Raw genomic sequence first — 24695 nt, 5'->3', positions numbered from 1 at the left:
TCAACAAACAATCTTAAACTAATCGATCGTTGTTTTTTGCAGTTAAAAAGATTTCGTCATTAGTTTTAGTCAACTGCTGAAGTAGTTCCAACGACTTGAAACCAGATATCAGGTTTTGTTAATTTTCCATTCCAGTGAATCGTGTTATTTAACTATTAAAACTCCATTCCATGTGATGAAGTCTCCATAGAAAAGCTAATCCGTCATATCGTAGATATCACAAAAGTAAGGAGAAATTTACTAATCAATTGATGCCATTAGAATACAACACTTTACATATGCAGAGCCTAATTCTGCATTGACTTAAGCGACTTCTACCTACGTTCTTACTCAATCAATTCAGTGTTCAACCAAAACTGCCCTTTGTTATTTATTAAAAAAGAAAAAATCTAATTGAATTTATGATAATTATAATTACTCTTATAGAAAATGTGTTGTTTGACACTTGAGCAGTGATTTTTGAAAATGTCAAAACACGGAAACGGAAAAATAAGAAGTAATCCAGAAACAGGCAACTAGGCTCTGCATAAATTTTTGTTTTTTCGTTAACTTATGTATCTTAACATAAACAGAAGGCATTATGATAAATAAGAGCAGGATTTGCTTGGTTAGCGCATGCTGTTAGGGTTGGAATACACTAAAACTAAACAAAACGATAAAGCAAAGGAAACTCATATACCTATCAGACAGTTTATAGTTTTACTTTCGCCATTCGTCGTTAAGGCTGTGGTATTATTACTAATATGTGTTGTTCAAGTGACTTAATATAAAAACAAAATATAATAAATGATGCAAACAAGATAAACGACAATTAGAACCTACACATCGTTTCACCAATCGGTTTGATTAAGTTAAAGAACAAAACAAAGACATTATTCAACTAATTTTTTTTATCGAAGCCCGTCTACAGATTCATTGTGTTTAACCACTTGAAAAGTTCAAGTTCTTTTGCTTTTCCGACGTGAGGTCCCGATTCGATCTTAAGCAGTCACAGGAAACCATTCGAATTGTGTGTTCAATTTGATAAACAATTCCCAAGCTAAGTAAAGCAACTGAAATTTTAACTTTTCAAACCCAGCAATTTTCATTAGTCCTTACATTTACGTGAATTATGAAAAGTTAGCAATTTAACAAATCTACTTGGTAAGGTTTTAACACAGCAAAACAATGTATGCATGTATATGGATTAGTGACAGCTAAACAGTCAGATTTTGTTCCAAATCCTTGTAAACGTTAGCCTTTTCATTTAATTTTTAACTTTGAAAAAGAGGAAGCTGTCTGTAAACAATACTATTTGATTTTTGGCGAACGAAAAAAATTCGAATTCTTCGTATTTGTAGCGACAAGACTAGCAGCATATTTATGCATCAAATGTGTCCTCTTGGGAATTTGTAAACATTGTAAGTGAGAGACTTCCAGTTCTCAAATATCCATCAAGTCTATTGAAAAATATTTTATTGAAAAAGATGAGAAATAAATATGGAAAAGTATGGCAACTCTTTTTTTATCACACCGCAATTACTTATCACGACCAAACACAAAACTTTCTACAAAATTCTAAATTAGTTTCTAAACTTCGGCATACATAATTTCTTTGGCACGATCACAAAATGCTTGACTCTCGGGCGATTCTTCTTCGGAAATTCTGAAAGCATTAAATTCATCAATAAATTAATATCACTCGATCCCAATTTTTTAAGCTACTTACAAAGCTTCAATCTGCGTCAACTTCTGATAATAATAGTCCCGTTCGATTTCCATAGTTTGTACCTTCACAGTCAACTCGTCCTTTTCCTCCATCAGACTGTGCATCTTCTCCAACAAAGCCTTACTAGTGTCGGTAACCACCTTCGAAGCCTTAGCGTGGGCAGCTGCGGGAGCATATTTCTTGTCAAAAGAGCGAACCTTATTCAATCCCCCATGTCCCGTGACGTTTGCCTTCTGGCTCGGCTTCAACGCATTCGGCGTTCCATAGCCCATGGGGGCGTTATGGCGAGCTGCCTGTGCGTCGTACTCTTTTCCGTCGTAGTTGGCGTCGAAAAATTTCTTAAACCACTGCAGAAACTCAAAGTTGTCCTGAAACCGACCCTTGACCAGCCGATCGATCGGGACGGATTTATCCACCTTCATTGTGACGAGTGCGTTTTGAAACAGTTTCAGATTGTTTATGAAATCGTGATCCAGATTGGTGCAGTACTTGACACGTTTCAGTGGTATGCAGCCCGGAAACAGTACGTCCATCAGCTGGCAGTAGGCGGCACCTGTGAAAGGCGATATAGCATGATGGTTTGGGTGAATAGCAAGCCATGAAAATTGTATAATGTTATCTGATAATTATACTACAGTTCATCGTCCTATCATCCACGTATCAATGTTGTTTGTAGTTTAATGTTTATAGAAGACGAGATTATAGTTGCAAGACGCTGATGTTTTTACGATTAACTTCTGAAAATGGCATCTTTTTACAAAAAATGATCAATTTTGCAGAATTTTTTTTATCTCTTTCTGGGCAGCTAGGGCCGAGAGTGCCTAGCGGGTTTCATACATCCTTGACCTGACGGACAAAGCTATGGTGCCTTGAAAACAGGCAACGCAGATCCAAGGCCATCATTGAAATGATAAGTTGTGCGTTTGAGATGTACTTCCCCCGGTTGCCAGACGAATACCTGTAATTATTACTTGTTGCTTTGTATGTACGAATCTAAAGTTCAGTCCTGGGTGGTGTATGCGTGGAAGGTGTGGTTTTTAGCGTTCGAGTCCAGGAGTGCATATCTGTCTGGGTTAGCGTGGGCGTTTACTAATTGTGTAATAGTGTGATCGCTAAAGGCTCGAGCATTTGAATGCTAGCGTGTCTCTAACTTTGCATGCATAAATTCGATTTTAGATTCGTGTGGCCATTCGCATATTCACGTGTATTCTTGAACGATCGCGCGCGGACCGTGAATCTGATAATTAATTGATATTGTATGATAGAGGAACGTGTTGTCTGGTGAATATGAGCATCATTATTGATTGGTCCAACTGAAGGCATGAGTCTAGGCTGGTCGAGAGTAGAGAATTCCGAAAGTAGCCGGTCTATGATCGCGCGAGTGGTGGGTTAATGCTTGAGACCGCGATTGTAAAGTTATAGGTGCTGAAAGTTTCATTTAAGTAAGGGGGTGTTTAATGTTGGCGAAATTGCGAGCGTGGGCGTGTGTGGATGATTGAAATTGTAATGTAAGTTCGCGTGTTTGGCCAGGTTTGTGTTATCGCGAAAGTCTGTCCGTCTCGTCCTGTCGTGTCTGGGGTTTCCAGGTTACATGCATTCACCAGACGAGACTAGCTTATGTCAGCTTACTTGTGCACTGGTTTCGTAGAATCGAGGCGATCATCGAAATGATAGATCCTACGAGTGAATGCACTTGGCCCAGTCACCTGTCAAGCATTTGTGTATTTGTGTGTGTTGAGATATGTGTGGAGCCCGTAAATAATATTTTAATACGAATATTATTGTATTTGTTAAAATAAGAAACGTGTACTACTTGCAGTTTGTTGATCGTTCCTACTTATCTGATTCCATCGAGTATGAGAATACATCTCCATTGTTCTAAAACCTGGCGACGTCTGATGGCAGAGAAGAATCATTGTTGGCAGCAATATTGCTCTTCTTGGATGTATGAGCTCGAAAAAGTCATCACAAGAATATAACGCATGATACCGAAAATAAATAAAAATAAAATAAAGAGAAGAGTTAGTATTGTTATTGAGTATTAATAATATGCCGATTTTTTTCGAGAGTTGTCCTACTGGAGCTGTAGAGCTAATTGATTCAATAAAGGCATGGACAAGTGCTGAGACGTTCATACTATCACCGGGATGTTATAATGTCTGGAAGAGCACTATATCTTCGATTGATCCACCTGAAGGCATTGGACCTATGCCACTAGGGCCGAGAATAGGGGATTCCGGTCGAAACCGATTCATGGTCGCACAAACACGGGCATTTGGAGGTTCACTCTCGAGACCGGGATTGTTAATTTATAAGTGCTAAACCATTAACTCAGTCGTTGGGGTGTTATACTTTTTACGAGATCGTGGGTGTGGTCGTGCGTGGATGATCGCGAAGGACTCGAGCCACATTATTTTTATAAGCGTGTGGCCATTCCCATGTTCGCGTATTCTTCAATGATCGCGCGTGGACGTCTTGTCTAGTTTCTACCTCTATTGGTCCAACTAAAGGCATGAAGTTCGGCTGCTAGGATCAAGGGCGGAGACCTCCGGACGTGACCGATTCATGATTGCGCGAGCTTAGGTTCTTAGGTTCCAACGTTCTCCTAATAAATCGGGGTGTTTGAATATTGGCGAGATCGCGAACGTTCGTATTTGTGACCAGGTTTGTGTTATCGCGTAGGCCACGTTTGTACGTATGGAATGAGAGATTGTTAGTGTATATGAGAGAATAAGCAATTTGTGTTAGTGAGTGTTAGCATGGATCTAATTGAAAATATAGCAACAAAAGAAGGGTGCCTGCAGAGAGAATTGGGCCCAAATCCCACATTGTATATTATTTGACCATGGCAGTGGATAATAAAGGTCGCCAAGTTAAGTACTATAATTGATCACAATGTAGCTTAACTAAAAAGAAAATAATCGTATCCCAAATTTCTGTGATATAATCACTGTAATACTGCTGTGGTGGAAAAGCCCCCGGACCACATCAAGGTACAGTATCATGCCGAGGGCGATCAGTTTTGCAGAATTTGTATTCAAAACATCTCGAAAACAGCTGTATTTGCTTAAACTAATCTGCGTAATAGACAGTTTTTTTTCTTTATTTCAGTATCATATAGAAATATTTTGTTTTTTTTTAAATTATTTATTTGACACGGCTCAATGCGTTAGCTTAAAGGAGCCATGGGTCTTTTATATATTTACAAGAAGTAAAAAATAAAAATAAAAATAAATTTTATTTTGAGCCTGTAAGATCCCGTGCGCGCAACTTGCTATTGCGAGCGGAGATCTTTTTTCGCGTCGGGAAGCTGTTCCTTCTTTCGCCAACTTCGTGGTTACCCATGTTTGTCTCGTTGTTGCTTACGTCGGTATCATCATCTTGATTACTGCCGTGATACTCACGATAAGATCTTCTTTCTGGCTTCTTGCCCTTTCGGGTCCCGAATGTGAATACTCCATCCTTGGTGGTAGCTTCTCCACTGGTGGTATTAGTTGTTAAGTTTGAAGCTTTTGCAGTTGTCATTATTGCCTTAACTGCAGCCAAAATTTTGGCAACCGATTGTGGTTCAGGTAAAGATATTGGGGCTTGGGTGTTGGCATTTTTTTCTGCAACTGAGCTTTCCTTAGCAGTTTCTGGGCAGGGTTGTCCATAGTGCGCCGTTCGTTCACAGAATTGGCACATATTAGTTTGTCCCTGATATGTACAAAGAGTTCGCTGTGTAATGGTATCACCCCCTTCTGTGTTGTACTGCAGGGTAAGGTAGGAGGGAATGGGTTGGTCTACCCGCATTCTCACCACAAAGACGCCATTTGAAATACCTGGGAAGTAGTTTCTCCATGTGTCCTCCGTAATAGATTCCACTGCTCCATAACGCGACATGAATCTTTTAATTGCCACTTTGCAAGTAAGTGGAGATAAATCATGTAATTTCACTTCAATATTCTCATTATCCATGTATACAGGGATCTTGATTTCAGCGTTGTCACAAATAAGCACGTGTTTTAAGTTGTTCTGCGAAATGAATCTTTTCGCCTGGGCGTATTTGTTGAAGGTTATCAGCACCGCATGCCTGGCGTGCTCAAGCTGTATGCAGGTGACTTCCGAAAACCGAAGCTGCATTTTCACCTTCAGCAGATGTTCCACATCACGAATACTTGGTCTTATGCGAAAAGACCTGAAGTCAATGGCCACTGTGTTAGGCCGAATAATCACGTTTTGTTGATGAAACTCAGTCATCTTGATAGATCACGCAAGAATAAAAATAACGGTATCCTTTGTTGTTCGGACAACGCACGCAAGTAACTGTTTTTTTCGTTCGCTTTGCACTGACTCGGACAGAAGCAGGAGCACACTGTGTATTGTGACCGATGCTTCTGATGGTTGAAAATAGACTGAGAAACATTTTGTTATTGGTTTACACTGAAACCTCCATTTACGAACTCTTTTTGCCTTTCTCAATAGAAAGGTATTGAAATTGCTCTGAAAACCGACTTCTTAACGGAGGCCCGGAGGGCCGAGTGACATATACTATTCGATTCAGTTCGTCGAGTTCGGCAAATGTCCGTGCGTGTGTATGTATGTGTGTATGTGCGTCTGTGTGTGTATGTGACCAAAAATGTCACTGAATCGATTTTGACAAACTTAGTCTCAAATGAAAGATACAACGTTCCCATAGGCTGCTGTTGAATTTCTAATGGATCCGACTTCCGGTTCTGGAATTACAGGGTGGTGAGCACGATCACGCAGAAAATGTCGATTTTAATAAATTCTGCAATGAATGTATAATGGTGAAAAATTTTCCAAAATATGACCACAACTGCTTCGATTTGTAGTATTAGGTCAATAACATCCATTCAAAGTCTCTTTGGCCACATTGGCCAACATCATCGGTTCCGGAAGCCCCGGCGGAAGTATCCAAATTCAGAGTAACAGTCACATCGGTTTCTCGGAGATGGCTAGACCGATTTAACCAAACTTAGTCTCAAATGAAATGGTTATGTAATTTCATCCCGATCCAACCTCCGGTTCCGGAGTTACAGATTGTGGTGTGCGATCACATAGCAAATTCCGATTCAAACCGATACTCCGATCAAAGCAAAAAAAGGTAAAAATTTCGCTAAAATGTCTAAAATGTCAAACAACTTAAATTTGCAGTTCTAGGTCACCGACCTTCCTTGACTACATTGACCACCATAGACGGTTCCGGAAGTGCCCGGGAAAAGCGGCCATCTTTCAAAATTAACAAACTCACATCAGTTTCCCGAAAATGGTTGGGCGGATTTGCACAAACTTAGTCCCAAATGATAGCTATCCCAAGCAACCAGAAGTTCGGATTATACTTAAAAAGCACACTTTAAAGTTCACATAAAGTTCTTAGCGAACTTTCAAGCTGCTTAAGATTTAATGGAACTTGAAAGCTGCTTAAGCTATTAGAACATAAAACGTACTGAAAAATTACTTAAAACGAGAAGCTTATGCAGCTCCCTTATACGAACGTTTGGTTGCTTGGGATATTATCCCCACAGATGTCTATAAAATTTCGCACGGATCGCTTATATAAAAACCTATTTTAATCCACCTAGCGGTGCAATTGTGCCTTTCTCAATCATGAATCACGAGAATGTGTGCGTTGTTTATATTCATTAAAAACTTTTAAATGCATATATTACATTTTATTATTATACATCACATGACAACCATATACAGGAAAATAAATCATTATTCGAGTTCTAAAATTTTGTAAAAGAAAAAACAGCCACGGTAATATTGAACTGAAAAACCTGTTTTAATCCACCTAGAGGTGCAATTGTGCCTTTCTCATTTCTCCAAACTATGATTTAATAGCTGGTTCGTACAATATAACTTTATGGAAATGTCTTTCATTCTTATTACACTTGGTAAGTATATATAAGAGCACCTTTTTGCATTCATCGCGGTATCGGTTTGAATCGGAGTTTTCTATGTGATCGACCTCCACAACCCGTAACTCCGGTGCTGGAAGTCGGATGGAGATGGAATTTAATATCAGTTTCTGGGGACGCAACACCTTTCATTTGAGACTAAGTTGAGCAAATCTAGCCATTTTCGAGAAACCAATATAACCGTTATTCTGGCTTTGGATGCTTCCGGATCCGTCGATGGTGGCCAGTGTGGCCAAAGAGACTTTGAATGACTGTTGGGGACCTAGATCTACAAATTCAACAGTTGTGTTTACATTTTGGAAAAAAAATCACCTTTTTACATTCATCGCAGAATTCGTTAGAATCGGGATTTGCTGCGTGATCGTACGTATCACCCTGTAATTCAGGAACCAGAACTCGGATCCACACAAAATTCAACAGCAGCTGATGGACCTTTCATTTAAAATCAAGTTTGTCAAAATCGGTTCAGAAAATTCCGAGAAACCGATGTGGACAAATCAACAAATTGTGTTTTGTAACCATACTCTTCAACTCGTAATCCGAAACAAGATGTCGGTTGAAAATGAAATTCAATAGCAACCTATGGGAATATTATACCTTACATTTGAATCTTAGTTTGTAAAAATCGGTTCAGACATCTCCGAGAAACCGATGTGGACATTTTGTTAACAAATCCGCACATACACACACATACATACATACATGCATACATACATACATACACACATACATACATACACACATACATACACACATACATACACACATACATACACACAGATATTTCCCAGTTACAGATTCGTTCTGCTTTTGAATGTAGGTATCTTCATCAATACCCGAAACATCAATATATTCCGCATTTATTTAGTCACAATGACTTCAGCGTAAACTATTGCAATAATTAGATATTTTTTGTAGAATATGTATGCATCGGTACCTTGCTATGAAAATTTGATAATTTCTCGTAATTCATTAATTGGCGGAATTGCAATAAATGTTTATCTATGCCTGATATATATAATAGACTGCCCAGAAAAATAATGAATTTTTGAAAACTCAATCGGCCCACCCCTGAGTCGATTCCTAGTCCCACCAGGAGTGTCTGCTCCAAATTTGAGCCAAATCGAACAAGTCTAGCTACCGGACCAACGTGCTTGAAGTTTGTATGGGATTTTTCGGCAATTTACATGGAGAAAACCCTCTTGCTCACATTTTCGCCACTAGGTGGCACTGTATACATCAGATTATCATCAAAAGTGAAACTTAAGAAGATAATTCTATTGTCTACAACTTTGTTGAAGACTACAAAGCGATCCGACTCGAATAGGAAAAGTTATTAAACTTTTAACGAAGTGATGTCTGAGTCTGTTTTGCATGGGGCCTAGCAGTGCATGATAGTGTATCAGTACTAGGTTTTAACAAACTAAACATTTTTATGGATTAATGATTAGATTTAGCTGGATAGTATGTTCGGAAGAATTGTAGTACATAATACGAGTTATGTTTTGGTTAGAAAATTTTAGTTCAATCTGTGACCGTATAGATGGCGCCAACACTAACTTTTCAACGGAGAGAGATAGAATATCGAGATGTATGGAAGAATTACTGCAACATTCTTGTTCTACAACTTTGTAGAAGACACCTAGTTTCTATCTCTCTTCGTTGAAAAGTTAGTGTTGGCGCCATCTATGCGATCAGATGTGGAACTACAATTTTCTAACCAAAACATAACTCGTATTATGTACTACTATTCTTCCGAACATACTATTCAGCTAAATCTAACCATTATTCCATAAAAATGTTTAGTTTGTTAGAACCTAGTACTGATACACTATCATGCACTGCTAGGCCCCATGCAAAACTGACTCAGACATCACTTCGTTAAAAGTTTAATAACTTTTCCTATTGGAGTCGGATCGCTTTGCAGTCTTCAACAAAGTTGTAGACAATAGAATTATCTTCTTAAGTTTCACTTTTGGTGATAATCTGATGTATACAGTGCCACCTAGCGGCGAAAATGTGAGCAAGTGGGTTTTCTCCATGTAAATTGTCGAAAAATTCCATAGAAACTTCAAGCACGTTGGTCCGGTAGCTAGACTTGTTCGATTTGGCTCAAATTTGGAGCAGACACTCCTGGTGGGACTAGGAATCGACTCAGGGGTGGGCCGATGGGGGTCATTTTTTTTCTGTCACTCTAATATATAATCTGAGTTGTTCCAGCTGTATCTTTCTTCGAATAAATTAGAGCGAAATCCTACTTCTTCCGGGTTTGTCTATCCGAGTGATATCATCGCAAGCAGAGTTGGAGTATTTGGTAGCCAGGATTTGAATAGCTGGAAATCAAGTACAAATTTTTACGATCGTTTCAACCGTATTAATTTACGATTTTGGAAGCGGGCCGGTTGACGGTATGGGCGGTGGTGGTGTATTCTTCTAGACTATCCATAAGTTGTATCTTGATCGTTAAAAATAGTAGAAACATTAACGCACTAGTCACAGAATTTCCGAGATTTTTTCGATCCAAACCAAGTGATTTTTTCCTACACTTATTAATTATTTCAAACGCAGGATTTGTATTGCTGTCTATTTGTTTTCCCCTGCGTAACCAAGGGATACACCAGGTTATTTGGAAAAATAACAAAACTGTTCAGTGTTGCTAATTTCATGCATTTTTTTAACCAAAAGCCATATTTGACAGTACCAGTTACCTGAGTCACTGAGGGGTAGTCAGATTTGCGATGCAGTTTTGGAACTCCAGTGTCAAGTCGTGTCGTTGACCTTACCCTGCAGTACAAAACAGAAGGGGGTGATACCATTACACAGCGAACTTTTTGTACATATCAAGGACAAACTAATACGTGCCAGTTCTGTGAACAAACGGCACATTACGGACAACCCTGCCCAGAAACCGCTGAGGAAAGCTCACCTGCAGAAAGAAATGCCAACACCCAAGCTCCAATATCTTTACATGAACCGCAAACGGTTGCCAAATTTGTGGCTGCTGTTCAGGCAATAATGACAACTGTAAAAGCTGCGTCAAGTACTTCAAACTTAACAACTAATACCACCAGTGAAGAAACTACCACCAAGGATGGAGTGTTCACATTCGTGACCCGCACGGGATCTTACAGGCTCAAAATAAAATGTATTGTAATTTTTATTTTTTACATCTTGTAAATATATAAAAGACCCATGGCTCCTTTAAGCTAACACATTGAGCCGTGTCAAATAAACGAATTAAAAAAATATCTTAAAAATTTGCTATATTTGCTTAACCTAATTTAAAGGAATAAGAGGAAATATTACCAAGAGAGCGAATTGGGTGTTACGAAGTCTTGGACTCGGACTAAGGGTGACGTTGAGGGACCACGGTTTGAATTCACTCTGTGTGCAGATTTGACTCTTGGATCATTCGAGTGATCGTGGTTGGTTGGTGTTTGTCATCAAGCCTCCTCTACACCCAGGTTGAGTTAGACGGAAGAACCGTTGTGTTGAATAGATTAGTTCGCCTTCCACAAGTGTTCAGCGCGTTCGGTGTTCGTGATAGTGTCCTAGATACGTTCGAGGAGCCTCGCATCACTCAAAAAAAGAGATTAGAACTTCTTCACTCACTGGATCGTTTGCTAGGATGCTCTAGCAAAAAAGAAAGGCGGTGGAGGGTTCGAACGATGGCGAAGTCCGGGCAGTTCACCAAAAGGTGTCCTACAGTGAACCTTGTTTGACATAATGGGCACACCGGTACTCGTGGATGAGCTTTGTGTGATCTGTTCGCAATCGGGAGAGAGTTCTCTGCTCGAGTCTTTGGGGCAGTCAATCCCGTATCCCAACTCCCCATTAACCTCCTGGGGGTGACCCTATAGGTTCCTTCAGAAGTGGTGGTGAAATGTTCTCTTGCTTTACTCCGAAATTCAGTGACCATATCCGCGGATCTGTTTTGTTGGCCAACGCTTGGCTAAGCGCTGCGACTACCGCTGAGAAAACGGAACAGATTGGAAGACGGCGGAATTCGGGGCCACTCCAACTCAATTGATCAGCTTGGATGCATTTGTGAAAACCCGGCCGTTAGTTTGTGAACTGATCGTTCATTAGCTGGTAGAACTTAGCTCGGGCTACCTCTGAATTGTGTTGAGAGGTGGCAGCTAGAAAGGTTCTATACTGGTGTACTTCTGAAATATATTTTGGTCTGTCTATAATAGTAAGGTGAAGATGTTGCTCGATGTCCTCTCCATATATCTTAGCGCACACAGAGCTTAATTTTGGCGGCTGCCCGCCGGAAGAGCAGCAGAACGACCTCCGCTGGGGTGCTTGGATGTAGATTGGAAGTTAGTCGAATCGTACTGTTGTACAGAGAAGCCAATACAGTCGTGAAATTTTTCTAGTTGTGACTTGTTATCTCGACTCCGTAGTAAAAGTAGTTCAACTTGCCCGCGAGTAATCCTAAAGCTCTTTACCATATTTGATAAGGAACTTTAGCATGTCTCTGAGTTTCAGTCGTTCAAACATGGTGTCCGTCTATGGAAGAACAGCCGAAAACTCGTCATCGCAACTGCGCTACTGCTGAGCAGTTACATGTGAGATGATATGAAGTTCCATAGTCGGATTCACAAAGACCACATGAAAATGACTCAGCGCGCTGAATAGTTGTCATGCTTGGAATACAGTGCAGTATCTACCTAGATTGTTCCAATATCATTTCACGACAGTAGACACCAGCACCAGCACGTCCCTCCATCAAAGAGTCGTCAGTTTTACAGACCAGGGAGGGACTTGCGTTTGTTGTTGTCTCTCCATATAACCAGGCAACGACTCCTCTCGAGCGAGAATCTTGTCATAGAATGTGCAGTGGATATTGAATTAAACTGACGTTCCTGATGTGATGATCTATTATCTGTTCCAAAGCTTTTAGAAGAAATGAACTTAAGCTGATAGGCCGAAAACTCTTGGCTTCTTCATAGCTTGAGCTCCCCCCCCCCCCCCCTACTATGGGAATAAATCAAACAGTTATTTATCGCCATGCTTTCGGGATATACCCGGTAGCAGACTGGAAAGCATAATCTTTTTGACGACATATTTGAAAATATTAAATCCCTTTTGCAGTAGCACGGGAAACATTCCATCTTTTGCAGGCGATTTGTAGTCTAGTATAGTCTAGTCTAGTCTACACATACACAGCCAATACATGTAAGGATCCTGGAAAACTGCAGACGTTCGCCCACAATTTTTCTTGTCATTATTAATGTTTGTGGCACATATTGAATATGATACAAGCATTAAAACGGCCAGGCCAACAGTGCAGCGTACAAAATAAAGATGATTCAAAATTATATGGCAATCACATTATTCATTTAATGAATAATTTAATCAATGGATTATTTTGAACCTTGAATAAGGAAGAAACGTGGACAACCGTACACAACCGTTTCGATTTGATGGGGGTTTGATAAATGGGTGGGAGTGACTTTGCTAAGAGGGTTAATGCCACTCCTTTGGTCTTCCTTCCTGGGATGGGACGGAGGTATTTAGACCTGCCCTGGCTAATGCGCCTAGGTTATAGCGCCTTTACACGCTCTCTGAAATGAAACATAAAACATAAAGTGTCTAACGCAATTAGATACATCATCAAGCGACAAGCAATACAGGATCGTGAAAACAGAAACCTCGATATCCTTTATAGATACTGCTTTACACTGAAGCCAAACTGCCAAGATACAAATACAAAGCAGCTTTCATGTCATCCAATGAACCCGAATATGACACCAAATCTTCCACAAAAAGACTAGACACCGCAATCCCCTGTCCGTATCGCCCCACTCGAGCACAGGACTTGTTGACAGCATTGAAATCTAGGAAAATTCCTTCGAAACCCTCTCGAATGAGGCATTGATATTTCTCGCGCTGGACCGGAACGCCACAGACAGACAAATGGCATACGGAGGACTCAGCTTCAATCTAGAACAGCTAATCTAATAATGCACATCACGCTATGGTTATGACGGTATCTACGCTATAAATGTAAATAAATAAAAAAAACAGCTCAATGAATAAATATTATTGATATGCAAACTAGCAGATTAAGTCAAAATAATCAGAACGAGCTCACCGGATATAAATGCGACTTCCAACTCTTTCGGGATAACACTGGCAGAAAATCTACTGGAGCAGAATGAAACTGACATTCACACATGGATAGATATTTAGTTCCTGGCAGCGATGATCAGGACGTACGAGGAGTGTCGCCTCTGCTGCCGATGGTCGTTGCGGGGCGGCCTCATACTGCCGATCAACATCTTTGTCGATCGGATTTGACATTCGACTCCACCATTGTAGGAATATAGAAACCGGAAACCACAAAACAAGTTTGTTCCTCTGAATGGGAATTTACAACATCCAAGTCCTACATTTTGTCCGCCAACTTTAACATATTTTGCGGATTCGGTACTACAGCACTTTCTGCGCGCCTTACCCGAATTTTAATTTATTCTAACATTAAAACCGCAGCAAAATAATCAAATTCACTCATACTTTAAAAACATTAACATTTTGATTCAGTATTTTTTATCCCATCTCTTGCAGGCGATTTGTAGGGAGCAAAACTGTCAACTGCCCACTTGACCGAATCAGGGGTGACCAACATGCGTGCAAACGCCCATGATTCCGAATCACCAGAATGAGATCTGTGAACATTGTTCAACTACGGATCGATACAACCTGGAAAGTGTGCGTCGAAGAGCCAATGCAGAACATCTTTTTCGTCCGTCACATAAACACCATCTCTGGTTTTTAAGAAGTTCATCTGAAAATTTTTCGACTTCGAGAGAATTCTATTTAACCTACTAGCCTCGTTCAGACTAGAGACATTAGTGCATAGGTTTTGCCAGCCAGCCCGTTCTGCAGATCTAAGACATTTCTTATATGCACTACGAGCTGACCTGAAAGCCCTGGGATCATCACGCTGACGCCGGTTCCAAGCTCTTCTCATAACCTTCTTCATTCTTTTAAGCTCAGCCCTCCACCAAGGGGTTCGTTCCCCTAGTCGATTTAACAGTACGAAGTGGACAAGCTTCTTCGTAGGATGCTAATATGAATGACTTTGTCGTATCCATGATGTCAGCTAAGTCGTCTAGTTGACTAATTGTTGGAAAATATCCATGAAATTTAGTCGCCAAGTTTTCCAAAAAGAGGTCCCAGTTTGTAGATTTAGGATTACGATATGTCACCACATTGAAGGTGACATCAAAATGATCGAAAAATATATATTTATGATCGGATAGAGACGGTTCAGTTTCATTTGGAACCTGCCAATTTCCCAGTTCATGCAAAATTCTATCAGAGCAAAGTGTTATGTCTAACACCTCCTCCCTCCCAGACCTCGCAAAAGTTGGTCTGTTTCCCACATTCAGAATATGGAGATTTGTACTACTTATGTATTCCATCAGTTCAGAGCCTCTCAGATTGATGTCCGAGCTGCCCCAAATGATGTGATGAGCATTCGCATCACAGCCGATAATGAGTGGAAGCCCATTTCTGCTACATTATGATACAACGCTTTTGAAATCATCAGAAGGAGATGATTCGTTATGCGGTAGGTATGCTGAACGATATATATATTTTTTGTCTACGTTTCCGACAGTCAGTGTAACTGTAACAACACAGATATCGCGAGTAGAGAGCTCCGATATGAGACACGCGTCAATAGCCTTATTTGCAAGAATCCAAGCACGAGGCATTTCACGTGGGTTAGTCATGCCTGTCTTGTTGTAAGCAATGAAGGCAGTGTTAAGTAACTTTCCAAAATAGAAGTTTCCTTTATGGAAATACGGTTCTTGAACCAATGCTATGGAAGCTTTACCTTCCTGCATGAGTCGAGATAAATTCATAGTTGCTGTACGTTTATGTTGCAGATTGATTTGTGCTATTCTAACCATTGTTGATTAGAGAACTGTACATTTCATTTCCAACATAAATTGCACAACAACTAGAGGACACCAAGCGAGTTGGGATGTTAACGCATATAGTGAGCCATATCAGGTTTAAATGGGACATGATCATTTGATTCCCACGATTTGCGAAGAAAATAATGGTCCACTGTGTCAGAGATTCGCATAACACAGTAAGGGCAAAACCCAAAATGCTCCGTGCGCGACTGGCATATTTTAGACCCTCCAGTCATTAAGTCCTCGGCACGGAACTACACCTTGACTTAGGGTCTCCTACTTTCAGTCGCCTCCTACGACATGGGAGCAGGACTCCAGTGGCTCAATTCTAGGCCGGATACGACACAGCCGATTACTACACGAAGCGGCCGTGCAGCAACGAATCAAACGCATAAAAGTAGGCCCTGGCACAATGTAAGCGATGGTGATTGTTGTTTCATATGCTTTACCGGCATTTGAAAACATTTTCCTATATAATTAGTGAAATGAGTATACTGTACGATATTCAACTGAATGAATAACATGGATATTTGAATGAATATTTTTTTCTATTCGCAAATTTTTGCGAGAATTGCTTGTTTTCGGCAGAAGCTGTCAAATTGTTAAAACCGGCTTGCTGCGATGTTTGCACCAATAAAACTGCTTTAGCGTCTGTGAGCGCGATTAGCATGACATACTACCATTCAATCTAAACACATATTTTTTACGACCTGGAATAGTGCAAACAATCTTGTTGATGGATTGTAGCAAAGTAAAACGTTTTATCGTATAATATTGAGAAATGTAGCAAATTTTTTGCTGCCATATTGGAAGAATATATTTGGTTGAAATTGGACTTTCCAATTTTGCAATTGTATCGTCAATGAATGATTAAAAATCAGTGGAAACATGAATTAACCATTTGTTGAATCTTTTTTATACGGTATATACGAACATTCATACCGTTTTGAAAATATTTGTTATAATTGAATATTAATATCTGTTAATAAAAATACGTTTATTTATGAGGCGCACAGCTTCTGGAGCACTTTTATATCAACTATCACCTAAAATTTGGATTCGCACCTAATTTGTGTGTACGCAGCAGAAATGAGAATGAATTTTTGAAGTCAATGGATATTCTACAGTAATTAAAAATATTGCACATATTTCTTTCACAATTAATTTCTGTACAAAATGGTCAAGATGATCAATCAAATAATGTACGGCGATATTGTTTTATTTTTCCTTCAGAAAATAAATTTGGCCAGCTCCAGGTTTAATGTTAACTAGAGTAGGCTGGAATTACACTATTGAGAAAACAATCAAATGAGCAAATGCTCCTAATGAGGTATAATAATAATAATATGACAGTTTTCTATAGCGTGGGCTTTTCTGATCATGTTATAGTTCTATGATAGTACTAGAGAAGCATTTGTAGTATTACTAGTTTTATTTTTAGTTTTAAGTATTTGCTATAAGAACCACTTTAAACCTATCTCAAAATTTGCTCTAGACAGGATATCACAATTCTGAACTTATCTGGGCGATCCTTCGATCAAGGCTGAATATTTCTGCGTTTTTTTAAATCTTTGGAATAATTATCTTTGATCCAAAAGAAGATCAGATATGATCCGAAAGAGTTAATGTGTATGATTTTCAATGGGAAGTCGAAGTCTTCGATGACGAATCTTTTTCGGCATCTTTCGGTCTAGAACCTGACGCAAAGCGACAGCTTTAAGAATATGATGGACTGGACAGGAGATTTGACGAGTCAGGGTATAGTAAAACAGTAAACGTGTTCACCTATCTTTACTCGATATATGTCTGGATGTCACTTATTTTCTTAGCCAATGGCAAAAATAATATGTAAAAATCTTTGTTGCATTCGCTGACGCAAAACATGGGTGGATAATGTCTCGGATATAACCGGAATGTCATGACAGCACTTGGACCGGTAATTGAAATCTTATGTTATATATCGTAATCAATGATCCATCAACCAGGTCACAGCATCTAAAAATGTCCTCTCGGGTTTAGTATGCAGTCTCCTGAATAGATACTCCGCTCGTTGCCATCAAACACTTCGAGTCAACTAAATTCACGGATTTACGGTTCAAGATTTACGGTTAAAAGTGAACTCCCCAGTATGTTGCATTACGCAATCGAACATTTGCTCTACACACCGACATTTTTTCGCCGAACATCAACATCATTTTACCAGATTTTTGTTGGCTGGATGTTTGGTGAGACTTTCAGCTGATGGTAGTTCGGTAAAGTTGGGCTGGATTTCGATTATCAAAATTCGACATGTGCAGACAAACGTGCCGAGAGGCCTTGTGGCATCCGGCCAAGAATTAACCCTCGTGAAATGCCTCTGTATGCATTCTTGCAAATAAAGCTATTGACGCGTGTCTCATATCGGAGCTCACAACTCGTGACATCTATGTTATCACAGTTGCTCTGACGGGAGGACAGGAAGAATATATACTGTTCGGGGCGAATCTATTGTACAACGAGTCATCACCTACTGATGATTTCAAAAGCGTTGTAGCATATTGTAGCAGAAATTGGTGGACAGTGATGCAAATGCTCATCACATCATTTGGGGCAGTTTAGATATCAATATGAGAGGCTGTGAACTGATGGAGTACATAAGTGTTACAAATCTCCATATTCTGAATGTGAGAAACCATACACGCTTTGCTCTGATAGAATCTCGAACGACCTGGGAAATTGGCAGGTTCCAAATGAAACTGAACAGCTTCTATCAAATCAGAAATGCATGGTTTTTGATCATCTTGATATCACCCTCATTGTGGTAACATGTCGTAATCCTAAATCCACAAACTGGGACCTCTTTTTGGAAAACTTGGCGACTTAATTTCATGGATATTTTCCAACAATCAATCAACTAGACGACTTAGATGACGTCATGGATACGACAACCCCTTGGTAGAGGGCTGAGCTTGAAAGAATGAAGGATCAGGCACTAGCATGATGAATGATTCCAGGGGTTTCAAGTCAGCTCGTAGTACATAAAAGAAGTATCTTAAATCTGCAGAGTGAACTGACTGGCCAAACCATTGCATAGCATAGGTTAGCATAGCACCCACGCAATCTCCATAGGTATTACGGATGTTAGATTTTGTTAGTAGGGAAGGAAATGAGGTGTAGTTTGGGGGAGATGGTTCTGGCGTGCATTTAGTCAAAATATCAAAATATGAGCAGTAATGATAAATTAAAACGATCTCACCAAATGCAAATGTTCCTCCACATATTCGTAAATGACCCTGTGGCTTTCGTTCGATTTCTCCGTCCGGTAATGTCCATGTAGTGATTGTTGGTAGGTATTTGCTGCGAATACAGAACCTGTTGCTACAATCAAAGCGAGGACAACGGCCGATGGCTTCATTTCTCAATTATGTTTATTTTTCTTTAACTTCACCACAGAATGACACTTTTATTGCAGCAATATTTTTACAAAAAAAACAAACAAGACAGATGGAAAAAGCTCATCTAATTTTGATCAAGGCCAACTTTGATCTTTCAATTTGTTGTGGAACAGTGATATTCAGCGAGCTGACTGACCAAACCACTGCATTAATTTCACTAGTCTGAACGAGTCTAGCTGGTTAAATAAAATTCTTTCAAAATCACAATCCTTAAAAACCAGCGATGGTGTTTATACGACGGACGAAAAAGATGTTCTTAATTGTCTCTTCGTCGCACACTTTCCAGGTTGTATCGATCCGGAGTTGAACAATATTCACATGTCTCATTCTGGTGATTCGGACTAGTGGGCGTTTGCACGCTTCACTGAATCGGGTAAGTGGGCAGTTGGAAGCTTTGTCTATACAAATCGCCTGAAAAAATGAAAACTTTCCCGTGTAATTGCAAAAAGGATTTGATATTCTCAAACATGTCTTGAAAAAGATGATGCTCTTAGTCTTGCTACCGGGTATATCCCGTAAGAATGGCGAGAAACAATTATTAGATTTATTCCCAAAGGGAGCGCTCAAGCTATGAAGAAGCCAAGAGGTTTTGGCCTATTAGCATAAGTCCTTTTCTCTTGAAAGCTTTGGAACGGATAATCGATCATCACATCCGGAACGTCAGTTTAGTTGAATATCCACTGCACAAAATGCAACATGTATATCAGTGCGAGAAATCCAAGCAACCCTGCTTCACGATGTTGTTTACAACACTGCTTTCTCGATCAAGCAATCTAGCTTGGATTGTATTCCTAGATATTGAAGGTGCTTTTGACAAGGTGTCCATTCAGTCTATTCTGGAAGCGACGCGTGGTCATGGGGTATCTGCATGTATCTGGGGTAGGATAAACGCAATGCTTAGTAACCGCATTCTTTGCTCGTCATTGAGACAGACAGGGATAAAGAAATTGAGTATTTGCGGCTGTCCTCAGGGCGGCGGCTTGTTGAGGGGTCAATGAGCTTGGGTTTCCAAACTACGGGTTTGCTGACGATTACCCAATACTAATTACTGGACTTTGCATCGGAACAATCTTTGACTTGAAGCAACAAGCATTAAGAGCTGTCGAACAGTGGTGTCGACAAGTTAAATTATCAGTTAACCCAAGCAAAACTTCAATGGTTCTTTTCACGAGGAAGCGAATAACAACCGGGCTTCGTCCCTTGCCGTTCTGTGATTCTGAGTCACTGTGGCGTTGACTGGTGCTTTCACCACAACTCCGACTGCTGCTCTTGAGGCACTTCTAAATATCAAACCAAACCATTACACATACACCTCAAACAAGAAGCAGTATCATGTGCATATAGCCTACACGATTGTGGTCACAAATAGTTACATGGGATGAAGATATTCTTGCTCCCAGCGATATTATACTCACATGTAGTTTTCCATTCCATGTGAACATTCCCTCTCGAGAGGAGTGGTTGTCTGGCTATATGGAAAGACGACAACAAACGCAAGTGGTCTGTTATACTGACGGTTCTCTAACGGAGGGGCGTGCTGGTGCTGGTGTCTACTGTCGTGAAATGAGATTGGAACAATCTCACTCGCTAAATAGATACTGTACTGTATTCCAAGCAGAAATCTTCGCAATTATGTGCGGGGTACAACCGGCCCTTCAACAGAGCTTGTCCGGCAAAGCTATAAACAAAGCTGTTCCGATAGTTAGACTGCAATCAAGGCCCTTAGCTCAGACAAATCACGGTCCAAACTAGCGATCTCGTGCCGAACCCAAATCGAAGAACTAAACACTGTCAATACTATCTACCTTGTCTGGGTGCCCGGACATTCTGGTATCAGAGCTGGATAATTTCAGTTCAGTTGTATCAAAACACGTGACATTGACAGACGAACAAACTGAACTATCATTCATTATACTGAACTTTCAGTTGAATGCATCAGTAACTGATATTGACTGCCAGCGAAGTGATATTTCAAACAATTTTACGTTATTGGTCAAATATACTCGACAATGTTCCGATGCTTGTCTGACATTAAGCCGATGTTGGTCCGATATTTGTCCGATGTTGATCCATTGGTCCTATGTTGGTCCGTCATTAGTCCGATGTCGGTCCAACATTGCCCGATATTGGTCCGACGTGATGTGCAACCTTGGGTTAACATTCCATCTTAATTTTCTTGCTTGGTCACTATCATTCAGTAAGCGAAATGATGTTAGAGTTGAATTGATATTCGTCCAAAACGGAGATAGCTCAAAACGGGAGAATATCAGCTATCAACTGATTTCACTGAAATTGTTCAGCTCTGTCTGGTAGTACTGGAAATGAATGGGTTGACGAATTTGCCAGAGATTGCTTCGTTGGTCCTGAGCCCGCCCTGCCAATTTCGACAAGTTGGATAAGAGAAAAAATATGGCCCTGCGCTTCGTCCGAGCACAGCAATTATTGGAGAAATCTACAAACATGTCACCAAACAAAAGCATTTCTTGAACAACCGTGTCCAGTAATTTCTTAATATCTCCCACATTTTTCGAAGCTCCACTGCGGCATGCTAACCAGGACTTTAACCGGCCACTGCACACTCAATTATCACATGGCAAATATTCAGCGCGCGGAGTCTTTTTCATGTGATCTTTGTGAATTCAACCTTATATCATCTGATATGCTACTGCCCAGGAGTAGCGCAATTGCTATTTCGAGTTTTCAGCCGTCCTTACGTAGACGACACCGTGTTTGGACGACTAAAACTCAGAGACAAGAAGTCATGCTCCTTCTTTAGTTAATAACTTTTTTCAGCGAATTTTCACAAACTTACAATGTTCCACGAATATGTTCAATAGAAGAAATATATAGTGTTCTGAATAATTGAGTGATGAGGTGTTTTTTTAAGAATTTATTTTCAATGTTAACCGATTTTCAATACTAATTTCCATATAAACTTTTAAATTATTGGAGAGTCCACAACTCCAAACTACCGACACAACCGATCGATACCAAAATATGTTCAATTACTATGGGCCATAAGAGGAATCAGTAAAGCCTAGTGGAGCTAATAGTCAAAATTTAACAGGTCTAGTATGGATTTTTCCGTACACGGACACGAATTTTGTTTTTGTAAGTTTTCCCGTGCGAAATATTAAAAAACGATCCTTACACGGTGACAAAAACAACGATTTCTATGAGTACGGGTTCAGGTCAGGTAACGGCTAAAAAAAATCCGTTATACTTCAATAAATAGCAATGAATGTAGGCTAAAATTCATAGAAGAATTTACCATTGCGTTGAATTAAAAATACGACGGTCTCGCGTAGTTTTAGTTATTTCTTCCAGATTTTACATTTCTCCCAAAAACTGTAAGAATTATTTAATATAAGCCCAATAACTTCTTTATGAGGATATACGAGAACATAACATTTTAATGAATTAAAATTTTGAAATATTGATACTTAATTACAAAATTTAATGACTAGGGACATTAAATTCGGACAAATAATTCTACATCATGCGAAAGCACAATGTTTTTTGCTAAAATCGTACTATCTACTAATTATGCCATAAACGTTAAATTTAAGCTAGTGATATCTTTGGAGGAATTTTTAGACTTTGTAAGTTTTTAAATAGTTATTGGTTGATTTCGTTGAAATGTTGATGTTTTTAGTGATTAATTCTCCTAGAAGTGAGACTCCTCAATAGAATTTGTTTTGGGTAGATGAAAAGAGTTCTTATCTTCTTTCGGAGTTAGCTTTCATTAAAATCTTTACTGAATATACTAATTCCCTTCTTCAAATCCTTAAACATATTTTTTAAACATATTTTCAAATATCATTCCTATGAGTTTCATATGTTCGATGAAGTTATTTTAATCGTCTAAATGCACAACTTTCATTAAAGCATATTTTTTCATATCTCCAGTATTTTCAAAGACTGGAGACAACAAGATACAAATTAAATCCATTGAATTGTATAGTATTGATGAACAACTTTCTGGAACATGTTGAAGCTTTATCCACGATATTGAAGTAGTTATGTCGAGAAAAAGTTTTCGAAAGGTCATTCACAACTATGGGTATATAACTTTGTTCTATAAAGAGAAATTTTGGGACTTCAGTAGAGTTGTTCGTAAAATCAAGGTCTTCAACATTCCTGAGGACTTTATCTTGTTTTTCATACTTTAAAAGCTTGTAGTGAATATTCCTGGGGTATTAATCACTGCAACTATATCACCAAACAGAAGGTCATAAGACGTTCAAAAAATATCACTGTTGTACACTTTGCCGTTTTCGCGTGAATAATTCATAACGCGTTTTGACAAAAAAAAACACGGTGCAACACAGCCTTTTGCCAAAGATTCACGAAGGAAAATATAAGCACTTATATAAGAGCGCACAATCATCAAGTTCTTGAAATCGCCGTGCTACAGGTTAGCTAATTTATGGTGAAAATATCCCAAAACATCGAACAGCTGTTCTCATAGAAACGGAGCGGGTATAAAATTCGCACTCACATCACAATTTAATACCATAGAGGCAGTTGCGATTCGAATGGAGATTCCAATAACACAGCGAATTCGAAGCTTGTATGGCTTCAGCCGACTTCCCTGGGTATTGGGAGAGTGTACCCCCACCCAAATTAACCAATATTTCAACCACTTGTGGACGAAAACCGCTTATGTGGTCACTTTGTCATTCCATTTTCAAACTGATAATTCATTTTCAAGTGTTTGGTTGTTGTTCAGTGTACCGTTCAAGTCATTTTGTATAAATTAATCTAATACTCCAGATGCCGTTTCCTGTAATATGAATTTAATGGGGTTTTTCATTGAAAAACCTACTCAAACCACTATCCCGGTGTTCTTCAATGAAAAACGACGTTAGACATTACACGAAACGACTTCTGTATTATTAGATTAATCCATTCAAAATGACTTGAACATTACACTAAAATACAACTGGACAATGTACTTCATCACGTGTATCTTGTGCTCTGAAGGACTGCAAGTTAAAAAAATAATCCTATCGATAACTTCTATTATTCTCCATTTCAGAATGACATAGACCAGTAAACGAAATTTCGTAGAAAATCTCACCGGCATGGAAACACAACATGACAACCATACCTAGAGCTGTCAAGTACCGACGAAAATACTTCTTTAATGTAATTAATGTCCTAAATATGCGCAAAATAAGAAGCAGAGAAAGCTAATAGAACAAACCACGCGGTTTGAATAACATGTATCAGGTTATGAATTACTACACCTTGAATAAAGAGTAAAGTTTTGCCGGATCACAACAAAGTCCGCAGAAGCTGTGCGACAAATAAATTCCGAATGTGTAAAATAGCGCAAACCCACTCACCTGTGCAGAGTTCTTCCACCTTCTTGAAATCTGACATCAGCGTCTGATTGACCCATGCCAACATGTCCATCCGGGACATATTATCCGTTGTCACACTGGTACAATGCACGTTCACAGCCATCGCGTTAAACTTACAAGAAATTACCTCCCTCAAAGACTTTTGACGCTAGAATCTAAAACTGGAATTAAACCGGACCAGAGATAAAACACTGAGCAAATTGAACATCCAAGCTACGAGAATGTGTTATTTTGTATGCGTCAAGTTCAGCTGAACAAATGATTGCTTGGATCTATCCAGTTTTCTCCGCTTAGGTGATTTGTGGTGATCGAGCCCGCCTGTGAAG

At 39.4% G+C, this 24695-nt stretch overlaps 2 protein-coding genes across 2 annotated transcripts in view; one reads left to right on the top strand and one right to left on the bottom strand.

Moving 5' to 3' along the window:
- LOC131691758 (uncharacterized) overlaps positions 1-1490 on the top strand; it is a 403765-nt gene extending 402275 nt beyond the window's left edge. The window contains exon 9 of the mRNA XM_058978386.1: positions 43-1490. The gene's annotated coding sequence lies outside the window, so the exon portion shown is untranslated. The remainder of the gene's footprint in view (positions 1-42) is intronic.
- Positions 1420-24695, bottom strand: LOC131691759 (microtubule-associated protein RP/EB family member 1-like). The gene is made up of 3 exons (XM_058978387.1): positions 24352-24695; positions 1709-2261; positions 1420-1645 (listed from the first exon to the last, which is right to left on the bottom strand). The coding sequence occupies exons 1-3, from the start codon at positions 24470-24472 to the stop codon at positions 1570-1572; spliced, it is 750 nt and encodes a 249-aa protein (XP_058834370.1). The 5' UTR covers positions 24473-24695; the 3' UTR covers positions 1420-1569.

Source organism: Topomyia yanbarensis, chromosome 3 (assembly GCF_030247195.1).
Source record: "Topomyia yanbarensis strain Yona2022 chromosome 3, ASM3024719v1, whole genome shotgun sequence".
Taxonomy (NCBI): Eukaryota; Metazoa; Arthropoda; class Insecta; order Diptera; family Culicidae; genus Topomyia; species Topomyia yanbarensis.
Note: the sequence above shows the minus strand (reverse complement) of the source record. Positions and strands in the feature narration are given on the sequence as shown.